This window comes from Oncorhynchus mykiss, chromosome 10, assembly GCF_013265735.2.
Source record: "Oncorhynchus mykiss isolate Arlee chromosome 10, USDA_OmykA_1.1, whole genome shotgun sequence".
Classification (NCBI taxonomy): domain Eukaryota; kingdom Metazoa; phylum Chordata; class Actinopteri; order Salmoniformes; family Salmonidae; genus Oncorhynchus; species Oncorhynchus mykiss.
In genome coordinates, this window is record NC_048574.1 from 51548377 (window position 1) to 51560544 (window position 12168).

Consider the following 12168-nt stretch of genomic DNA (forward strand, 5'->3'; position numbering starts at 1 on the left):
CAACTTAGCAGTCAAATATTTTCAAAGTATTTTGCATACATTTTGAGAAACAGTTGTTTTTCAGCTTTGTTGTTTTGTAGCTTACCATGCGCTCTGTCCCAACTGCCATATGGAATGTTGATGGACCTGCTCAAGCAGACTGCATTCGCGAAGAGATCTATTGCTGCGCGTGAAGCACAGTTTCCAATCCAGATTTTAGCTGGAACTTCTGGTTCTTATTTGTAAAGGTTTTATTGCCATGTTGGAAGACCACCACATTAATTATTCTGACAACAGCCGAGCGGCTACCCCAAACTGCATGATAACAGTGACTAAAACTAGTTGATTCATCAACACGGTCATTTTCTGTGGCATATTTGGCTGCTCTAACAAGGCAGGAAAGAAAACAGGAAAAAAATATACATTTACAGATGTCATGAAACACTATTGGTGACACCAATGAGAAGACTCAAGAACTGTCAGAAAAGCTAAGAAACCTTTTTGCCCGTCAAGACCTGAACAAAGACAGCTGTCAATACAGGGTTTACTACGTTTATTTCATCACTGGTAAGTCAAGTCTGATCGATTTCAAGTTTAATTTAACTGTTATGCTAACCAGGAGTTAACACCTACCCTAAATTACCCAAAATGAGCTAGCTGGCTCGATAGCTTGTAGTCTAGCTATTAACATGTGTCACCTGAGTTTCAAGTTTTGGGGAAGAATGTGGCCTTTGATTAACCTTTCATGCAATTCTACTACACTTTATATGACATTAGCAGAATCTTTGTTGGTCCAGGCCTACTCTTCTGACACTGACAACAGATAAATAAAAGTGACCTTGTCTTGAAAGCAACCATGTGCTCTAGGCCGAAAAGGGGTCCTGACTAAAAGGGATCCAGCTTGTCAAATTAATGTAAACAGTTATTTTTTTGCATTTCAGCTAACCTAACTAACCCTTAACTTAATTCTCCTATCCTGCTGTTTACATTTTCCCAATCTGCTATGAAATGTCAAATATTATGTTCATTTTACAAAAGCTGGATCCCTTCTAGCCATAACCATGAAAAGGGGGGACGCAAATTCATAAGAGGGGGGGAAATGTAAGGACATGACATTATAGGACAAAGGCATCAATGAGACAGGACAAGTTGATGTGTTGACTATTGGTTGTTCCTGCCCAACAATATATTTAATATGTATATGACAATGAAACACCTGAATTAATTAAAAACAACCAAGGACTTCAAAGCCCTGTTGGTATAGGTAACCGGAAGAAGTGATATTCTAACATCAGGTGTGCTTCTCATATCAAGACACCCATGTCAACTGGATTCCCACTGTGAAGATGAGCAATGCTGCATCAGCTTCTACTTCTACTCGGTCCTGTTCCAGATACGAAAGGAGACATCCCTCAGTTATATGAGATGGTTGTCATCTGCTGTACTTTGGACAATCTGACTCAGTTACACCAGCTCTGTCAAGAGGAATTGACCAAAATTCACCCAACTTATTGTGGGAAGCTTGTGGAAGGCTACCCGAAATGCTTGACCCAAGTTAAACAACTTAAAGGCAATGCTACAAAATACTAATTGAGTGTATGCATACTTCTGACCCACTGGGAATCTGATGAAATAAATAAAAGCTGAAATAAATACATTTTCTCTAGTATTAATCTTACATTTCACATTTTTAAAATAAAGTGGGGATCCTAACTGACCTAAGACAGGGAATTCTTACTAGGATTAAATGTCAGGAATTGTGAAAAAGGGAGTTTCGTGAATTCTCGTGACACACAACCTCTCTCATTGTTATTCAAAGTGGAGATTAACCTAGGTTGTATTCACATCCTACCATGCCCTTGTCTGTATGTTATACCTTGAATCTATTCTTCCGCAACAAGAAACCTGCTCCTTTTACTCTCTGTTCCGAAAGCACTAGATGACCAGTTCTTGTAGACTTTAGCCGTACCCTTATCCGACTCCTTCTCTATTCCTCTGGTGATGTAGAGGTTAATCCAGGCCCTGCAGTGCCTAGCTCCACTTCCATTCCCCAGGCGCTCTCTTTTGCTGACTTCTGTAACCGTAAAAGCCTTGGTTTCATGCATGTTAACCTCTTAAAGCTAGGGGGCAGCATTTTCAGTTTTGGATAAATAGCGTGCCCAATTTCAACTTCCTGCTTCTCATGCCAAGAATATAAGATATGCATATTATTAGTAGATTTGGATAGAAAACACTCTGAAGCTTCTAAAACTTTTTGAATCATGTCTGTGAGTATAACAGAACTTATGTAGCAGGCAAAACCCGAGGACTAACTGTTCAGAATTAAACAAAATTAGGTATCTGTCTGTTCAGTGATTTCTCCTTAGCAAACAATATTTTTTAGGAACTTGTTTTCAGTTCCCACCACTTCCACTGGATGTCACCAGTCTTTGGAATTTGGTTGAGGTTATTCATTTGTGCAATGAAGAAGTACAGCCATCTAGGAGACTGTTGAGAGATGTGCAAGACTTGAAAAGTAGCTTGGTTTGTTGTCTTCCTGTATTGAACACAGATAGACCCCTCTTCAATTTGATCGATTATTAACGTTTAAAAATACCTAAAGTTGTATTACAAAAGTGGTTTGAAATATTTTGGCAACGTTTATAGGCAACTTTTGAAATATTTTGTATTGACGTTGCGCATTTTGGGAGCTGTTTTTTTCTGGATCAAACGCGCCAAATAAATTGACATTTTGGATATATATGGACGGAATTAATCGAACAAAAGGACCAATTGTGATGGTTATGGGGCATACAGTGGGGCAAAAAAGTATTTAGTCAGCCACCAATTGTGCAAGTTCTCCCACTTAAAAAGATGAGAGAGGCCTATAATTTTCATCATAGGTACACTTCAACTATGAGAGACTAAATTACTTACTGTTACCTTAAATTGTAAACTGTCATAAAAAAAACATATAGATTCAATGTGGTGGGACTATGTCCACACAATGGTGCTAATTTAAAAAGCTCACAAAATCTCTGAAGAAGGCTGTGTGGCCGACATGTAAAGCTTATTAAAGAACAGTGATGCTATCAAGATCGGTGTGTGGGTTTCTTATTTTTTCTCACTTTATTCTACTGTTACCATGCACCTGCAAAAAAAGATAGCTCAGATGTGCGAGTGCCTTTTGATTTAAAAAAGAGGATATCAAAAATTAGACTACTTGGATAACAACGTTTACATGACAATGTTTTCTAAAGTTATTGTGATCATTTCTCTCTCACACACACACACATTTACTATCACTAACTAAACAGAAATCAAAATGTCAGCTAGCTAGCTGTAACCAACGCCTACAACAGGTAAAAGTTAGAATGTACCATGGAGGATTAGCCAGAGAGCTAACATTAGCTAGCTAGTTAGCTAGCTCAAATTAGCTAGCTACAGTAACTAGATAGCAAATATTTCTTTGACGTCCTTCTCCCCAACAAACCGCTGCTTTAGTTACAAAAGTAAAACAAGAATGCAGGAGAACAGGGACTACAACTTAGCAGTCAAATATTTTCAAAGTATTTTGCATACATTTTGAGAAACAGTTGTTTTTCAGCTTTGTTGTTTTGTAGCTTACCATGCGCTCTGTCCCAACTGCCATATGGAATGTTGATGGACCTGCTCAAGCAGACTGCATTCGCGAAGAGATCTATTGCTGCGCGTGAAGCACAGTTTCCAATCCAGATTTTAGCTGGAACTTCTGGTTCTTATTTGTAAAGGTTTTATTGCCATGTTGGAAGACCACCACATTAATTATTCTGACAACAGCCGAGCGGCTACCCCAAACTGCATGATAACAGTGACTAAAACTAGTTGATTCATCAACACGGTCATTTTCTGTGGCATATTTGGCTGCTCTAACAAGGCAGGAAAGAAAACAGGAAAAAAATATACATTTACAGATGTCATGAAACACTATTGGTGACACCAATGAGAAGACTCAAGAACTGTCAGAAAAGCTAAGAAACCTTTTTGCCCGTCAAGACCTGAACAAAGACAGCTGTCAATACAGGGTTTACTACGTTTATTTCATCACTGGTAAGTCAAGTCTGATCGATTTCAAGTTTAATTTAACTGTTATGCTAACCAGGAGTTAACACCTACCCTAAATTACCCAAAATGAGCTAGCTGGCTCGATAGCTTGTAGTCTAGCTATTAACATGTGTCACCTGAGTTTCAAGTTTTGGGGAAGAATGTGGCCTTTGATTAACCTTTCATGCAATTCTACTACACTTTATATGACATTAGCAGAATCTTTGTTGGTCCAGGCCTACTCTTCTGACACTGACAACAGATAAATAAAAGTGACCTTGTCTTGAAAGCAACCATGTGCTCTAGGCCGAAAAGGGGTCCTGACTAAAAGGGATCCAGCTTGTCAAATTAATGTAAACAGTTATTTTTTTGCATTTCAGCTAACCTAACTAACCCTTAACTTAATTCTCCTATCCTGCTGTTTACATTTTCCCAATCTGCTATGAAATGTCAAATATTATGTTCATTTTACAAAAGCTGGATCCCTTCTAGCCATAACCATGAAAAGGGGGGACGCAAATTCATAAGAGGGGGGGAAATGTAAGGACATGACATTATAGGACAAAGGCATCAATGAGACAGGACAAGTTGATGTGTTGACTATTGGTTGTTCCTGCCCAACAATATATTTAATATGTATATGACAATGAAACACCTGAATTAATTAAAAACAACCAAGGACTTCAAAGCCCTGTTGGTATAGGTAACCGGAAGAAGTGATATTCTAACATCAGGTGTGCTTCTCATATCAAGACACCCATGTCAACTGGATTCCCACTGTGAAGATGAGCAATGCTGCATCAGCTTCTACTTCTACTCGGTCCTGTTCCAGATACGAAAGGAGACATCCCTCAGTTATATGAGATGGTTGTCATCTGCTGTACTTTGGACAATCTGAATGGTTCTGTTGTGCCATTTAAGTAGAGATTACATTCACCTTGGTGTCAAGACAAAAGTGCCCCCTTAAACTGTATGAATATATACAATGTAATTTCGAACTTGTAAAATACTATTGTTGATATTGTAAACATACTGTACTTTAATAATAGGCTATTTTGTTGTATTGGTGAAATGAAAAGTATGTTGTCATCTCTGCTTTGCCTAGCCCCATTGAATAAAAAATATTTCTTATAGCCCAACTATTGTCTTTCTTTTACACATTTAGCATAGATAATGTCATTGTTGTGATAGTCTTGGTAATAGCAGTTGTATGTTTTAAGTTAAGGATCCCATTATCTCCTCTTTCCAGACATTTCACCACCTAAATTACAAGGGTTGGATATGTACTGAACAATTTAACGTCAGCACAAGTAATGTAGCTTCAAACATTGTCTATTGGTATTGTTTTTAAATTGAACATATAGCTGACCAATGTAAACAATGTGCGAGTAAAGCTATTCTCTGCTTCAGATGCACAATATCAAGGGGTAGGCTGTTACGGTGACTACATTACCACGAAACCGGCAGTCACGAGTCATGAAGGCTGTCAAATTACACATGACCATTTAGTCATGGTAAATTAGGCTTCTCCAAGCTCTGATGCTGCTGATGGTCATTAGTAGACTACAATAATTGATAACTGTCTGGTACTCAGCACTCTATTGTTCCTCTAATCACCCTGACATCAATGCAAATGTAATTAAAAATCGAATCAAACTCTTAATGAGAGCCGATGAGCTCATGTTACACAACATTTCTCTAGGCTTTGCAATTGTGTGAGAAAACAGAGTGATTGACTCTATTAAAACTAAGAGGATCCCATCAGCTTTCTATAGGCTAGGCCTCTCCCTAATGTCAATATGCCGTGTCCATTGCTGTTTTGGTTAGTCATTATTGTCTTATTTCACTGTAGAGCCTCCAGCCATGCTCAATATGCCTGTCATGACTTGTCCTGATCAGGTCAGGTTACAGGAGACCACATATTATCTCTCAACCCCAACAGAGGAGGAGAGATCTAGGGGTCTGAAGATGTGGGGGTTTTATGACCCCTCACGCCCCTGGTAAATCTCAGGCCACAGACAAATTCCTTTGTCCTGTTACTATGGAGAACCAGCCTCAGAACATTAAACATGAAATAAAGGGACTTTGGAACAATGGTTTCCGTCAGCCAAAATGGTGGTCATGACGATAGATGGAATATGAAAATGTCATTTTTGTTTTGTTATTAAAGGTTAATAGATGACGTTAATACGAAAACACTGTAACGTGAAGAGTTTTCCTAGTATATGTTTGATGTTTATACATTGTACGTTGTATGGAAAATATCCAAATCAAAGAGAATGTTTTGGGAAAGATAAAATGTGAAGTTAGTTGTCTAAAATTGGATTTGAGTCAAATCTAGACCTTGCCCTCATAACTTGGTACACCCAGAGAATTGCCCTAAAGGCAGTTACGCCCACTTCTGACCCAAGGGTATAAAACCTGTGAGTAAAGAATTTACAGGAAAACTACGTGACCCAAGTTTCTACCCAAGCTACGGATGAGTAGCTGTGTCTAAGCGGGTGAATTCAAGTCGAACCACCTAGCCTCCATCTCCCATCGAATCGTGGTAACTACACTGTTTCATTCCAACGCTGTGAGCTCTGAGCTACAGAGTTGTCTGTCCTCAGAAGACCCCTTCCAGAGCAAGGGTGAGGGAACAGACTCCTAAGCCAAAAAGACACTGACATCGGGAGGACGATCAGAGAGGTGCCCCAAACGTAATTACATCATTATATTCTGACCCATAAGAGCGGCAGTTTGGGGCAAGGCTAGGGTCAGAATAGCATAGCTGACAAATTCACCCAAATGTATATCTGTCTCGTGTACCTTCTTTTTTCTCTCTCTCCTTGAAATCCCAATTTTGGGTAACACGCGCCATAGTGTGTTGGCTCGTTATACTAAGTTCTAATCAATAGCCTATAATGTGTTTTGTCTATGTGTATATTTTATCATAATTTTAGCTTTTTTAGTAAATAAATATCCAACTAAGATTGGTGTGGTACGAACTCATTGGTGAGACCCGGGGCAGTGCAGATTCACGGACTATACGGCGTTCAGAACGAGATTGCAGGTTAATTAGCGCCTGTTGTAAAATCGATATTCTGATATTCTTTGAGTTAATTTGGGAAATAGAAACTCAATAAAAACTAGTTTTCCCATGGTCCCCCAGGTTAATGCGTTAATAATTGCTTGATTCAGTTAATCACGCAATTAGAAACTTGTAATCATTCAATGCGCAACAGTCGTCACATTAACTAATACAACGTCACGACATGCCTTGGCTTGCCCTTTTGTTCCACCTCTCACACGTGGTGACCTCACCTGGTTTAAATGGTGTCTCTAGAGACAAAATGTTAATGGGATTTATCTGTTAATTGAATGATTAAAATATTCCACCCTGAAAACATATAATTGTATGGAATTGATTAGAATTAATACAATTATAATCAATTAATGTGTAGTTCTACTCAGAATTAAGGTAAAACAATATAGGAACAGGATAGGAACATTTGCTATCTAACTGGGAGTCTCCTGAGTGAAAACATCCGAAGTTCTTCAAAGGTAAATGATTTAATTTGATTGCTTTTCTTATTTTTGTGAAAATGTTGCCTGCTGCCAGCAGAGCCTAGCATAGCATTATGCAATGATAAACTTACACAAATGCTTGTCTAGCGTTGGCTGTAAAGCATATTTTGAAAATCTGAGATGACAGTGTGATTAACAAAAGGCTAAGCTGTGTCTCGATATATTTAATTTGTGATTTTCATGAATGGAGGATTTTGTAGGAAGATTTATGTCCGCTGCGTTATGCTAATTAGTTTGAGGCTATGATTACGCTCCCGGATCCGGGTTTGATAGTTGCAAGTTAAGTTAAAGCTAGGGGGCAGAATTTTCACTTTTGGATAAATAGCGTGCCCAATTTCAACTTCCTGCTACTCATGCCAAGAATATAAGATATACATATTATTAGTAGATTTGGATAGAAAACACTGAGGTTTCTAAAACTGTTTGAATCATGTCTGTGAGTATAACAGAACTTATGTAGCAGGCAAATCCCCGAGGACTAACTGTTCAGGTTTTTTTTTCTTCCCCCATCTCTGTTCACTATATTGTCTTTACCATTGGATATTTAATAGTAACCAATTTACAGTTCCTACCGCTTCCACACGATGTCGCCAGTCTTTGGAATATGGTTGAGGTTATTCCTTTGTGCATTGAAGAAGTAGGCCAACTCGGAACTGGGGACGCTTTTGTGAGTTGCGCAAGACATGAAAAGCAGAGCTGGTTTCTTTTCATTCATGTATTGAATACAGATTGCCCCGTCTACAATGTGATCGATTATTAACATTTAAAAATACCTAACGTTGTATTACAAAAGTAGTTTAAAATATTTTGGCAAAGTTTATAGGCAACTTTTGAAATATTTTGTAGTGACGTTGTGTTTTTGTAAGCTGTTTTTTTCTGGATCAAACGCGCTTTATAAATGGACATTTTCGATATATATGGACGGAATTAATCGGACAAAATAACCAATTGTGATGTTTATGGGACATATTGGAGTGCCAACAAAAGAAGCTCGTCAAAGGTAATGCATATTTTATATTTTATTCCAGCGTTTTGTGTAGCGCCTGCTACGCTAGCTCCTTTGTTTACTGCTGGTGCAGATGGGTGCAGGCTATAAGATAATATCTTCTTATGCTTTCGCCGAAAAGCATTTTAAAAATCTGACATGTTGGCTGGATTTACAACGAGTGTAGCTTTAATTGAGTATCTTACATGTGTGATTTAATGAAAGTTTGAATTTTATAGCATTTTTTTAAATCTGGCGCTCTGCATTTCCCTGGCAATTGGCCAGTTGAGACGCTAGCGTCTCCCATATCCATAAGAGGTCATTAGAAGCCTCCTCCCTAAGTTTGTTTTATTCACTGCCTTAGCACACTGCCAACTCGGATATTGGACTTTACCGCCTAAGTTATGAAATAGGGTATAAAGTATCAGCCTACTTGGTGACACCCACAGAACCACTATTTTTGCACAAAAATGAATTCTCACACAAGTTTTCGAATACCACTGTCCATTCCGATATTCTAATATTCCTATAACGTACCTGTCCCTATATTCTATTCTATCAACAGATGTTTCTGCATTAAAGCATACCGGAAGACAGTGTTTACAACATATCCTTCAGAAGGTATTCATACCCCTTGACTTATTCCATATTTTTTTTGCATCACAGCCTGAATTCAAAATAGATTTAAAAAAAATGAATAATCACATGTACACATATACCCCATAATCACAAAGTGAAAACAGGTTTTTAGAAATGTCATGCACATTTATTGAAAACGAAATACAGATATATCTAATTTACATAAGTATTCACATCCCTGAGTCAATACATGTTAGAATCACATTTGTCTGCGTTTACAATTCTGGGTCTTTCTAGGTAAGTCTCGAAAAGATTTACAAACCAGCATTGTACTATATTTTTCAAGGTGGTTGTTGATAATTGCTAGACAGCCATTTTAAAGCAGATTGAGGTCAAAACAGTAACTCGGCCACTCGGGTATATTCACTGTCTTCATGGTAAGCAACTCCAGTGTATATTTGGACAAGTGCTTTAGGTTATTGACCTGCTGAAAGGTGAATTCATCTCCCAGTGGCTGGTGGAAAGCAGACTGAACCAGTTTTTCCTCTAGGATTTTGCTTGTGCTTAGTTCCATTCCTTATATTTTTCATCCAGAAAAACTCCTCAGTCCTAAACGATTACAAGCGTACCCATAACATGATGCAGCAACCACTGTGCTTGAAAATATGGAGAGTGGAATGTGTTCTATTGAATTTGCCCCAAACAAAACACTTTGTATTTAGGACAATTGATTTGCCACATTTTATGCAGTATTATTTTAGTGCCTTGTTGCAAACAGGATGCATGTTTTGGAATATATCAGGCTTCCTTCTTTTCACTCTGTCAATTAGGTTATTAATATTGTGGAGTAACTACAATGTTGTTGATCCATTCTCAGTTTTCTCCTATCACAGCCAATGAACTCTAACTGTTTTAAAGTCACCATTGGCCTCATGATGAAATCCCTATATGGTTTCCTTCCTTTTCAGCAACTGAGTTAGGAAGGTTCCCTGTATCTTTGTAGTGACTGGGTGTTTTGATACACCATCCAAAGTGTATTTAATAACTTCACCATGCTCAAAGGGATATTCAAGGTATATTTTTTTTGTCATACACTTCTACCACGAGGTGCCCTTCTTTGCGAGGCATTGGAACACCTTCCTGGTGTTTGTGGTTGAATCTGTGTTTGAAATTCACTGCTCGACTGAGGGAACATACAGATAATTGTATGTGTGGGGTACAGTGGTGAGGCAGTCATTCAGAAATAATGTTAAGAACAATTATTGCACACAGAATGAGTCCATGCAACTTATGACTTGTTAATCACAATTTTTTACTAGTTATTAAGGCTTGTCAAAACAAAGTGGTTGAATACTTATTGACTCAAGACATTTCAGCTTTTTGTTGTTAATGAATTTGTCCAAAAAAATATAGAAAAACATAATTCCACTTTGACATTGTGGAGTATTGTGTGTAGGCCAGTGACACACAATTCCAATTTAATCAACAAAATGTGGAAAAATAAATACTTTTGGAAGGCACAATGTGCTTCCATTGCAAACAAGAAAGTAAACATACTTTACAGCCAGCATTGTTATAGTCTCTATGACCAACATGTCTTGTCTTTCAGTCAAACAGGCTATTCCAGATTAACATTTGTATTTGCCACCTGTTTTTAGTAAGGACAGGATACACACCCACACAGAGGGAAACAGTCACGTGCAGCTATAATATGCAGTAAAATAGCATAGGAAACAACAGTAAAATTCACATATAATAAGCAGTAATATGCAGCTATATGCTGTAAAACGTAGCCTAGCAAACAACCGTAAAATGCAGCTATAATATGCAGTAATATGTAGCCCAGGAAACAGCAATCACATGCAGCTATAATATGTAGTAATATATAGACTATGAAACAACCAATATGCCAACAGCTGTAGTCTGGGCAAAAACAGTCATATTCAGCTGTAGCCTAGGATACAAAAGTAATATGCGGCTATAGGTTATAGATAAAGAGATTAAGATGCAGGATTAACCTTTAAAGAGGAGAATAACCTTACCTGATACCTCAAGCTTTACTGGTGGCATGGCTTGACTTAGAACACTGCTGCTGCTGTGTGAAGAATGCTGTGTGTGGAATTCAGTTAGCTACAGAAGTCTACTGTCCTTTTATAGAGAAAGCTTTTTTTGCTAGTTGGGCACTACACTGCTCGCTAGTGAGCTACACACTCTACTGGCAGTCAATATGGAGGCGGTGCATTATATAATCCTGGTATATAACCCATTGCTGAGGAACAAAGGGACAGGGAGGGGAGAGAGAGTGGAAAGAGAGCCAGCATCATTCAGGGATGAGAATACAGGGACAGTTATAGAACAGTCCCTTTTCTGATCTTCACACCAGGGTCAGGGGTTCATTTCAATGTATAGAGGCAGAGAACCATTGCGATAGGTCCTATTTCACTGTAGTACTTTTTTTTGTTTACTTCCTGAATTGAATGAAATGACTGCTTCTCACAGGCAATTCTTGTAGTTTTAAGCATTTTTAGATACTTTTTGCATGTTGTTTCCTAGTATGTGCAGTGCTTTTAGGCTTGAACTTGAACCTTTAGGCTAAGTCATCTTGTAGTGGGAAGTGATTATGACCTAATTTGGGCTATTTGTACAGCTTACCTAACAGGGGCAAGGGTCAAATTAGTTTCATTGCTTTCATCCCACACACACACACACACACCTCTACTATTAGTATTAAACTATTCTCTAATGGCACTATAATGAAAAATGCATAATAGTTCTATATCTATACATTCACTGGACATTTAAACCAATATATTGTGTATTTTTTTAATCAATTATAAGGATGCTGGCCTGTTCAAATACTTGTGTAATAAAATAACAATATGGACATAGAGAATAGACCGGTGGCAGTTAATGTGCACTGGTTGTCTTCACTTTCCCCGGTTCAGTCAGTGGGTCAAACATTTATGGCCGGACATATACTGTGTATGGGCTAAAGG

The 12168-nt window shown here is 38.1% G+C and overlaps 1 protein-coding gene across 2 annotated transcripts in view; it reads right to left on the reverse strand.

Moving 5' to 3' along the window:
* The window catches only part of LOC110534238 (beta,beta-carotene 9',10'-oxygenase), a 102807-nt gene extending 91281 nt beyond the window's left edge, over positions 1-11526 (reverse strand). The window contains exon 1 of one of the 2 annotated variants that reach the window (XM_021618974.2): positions 11215-11526. In XM_021618974.2, the coding sequence (XP_021474649.1) occupies positions 11215-11242 (28 nt within the window). In that variant the 5' untranslated portion in view covers positions 11243-11526. The remainder of the gene's footprint in view (positions 1-11214) is intronic. The other variant, XM_021618973.2, reaches the window with a different exon arrangement.
* Between the last annotated feature and the right edge of the window lie 642 nt (positions 11527-12168).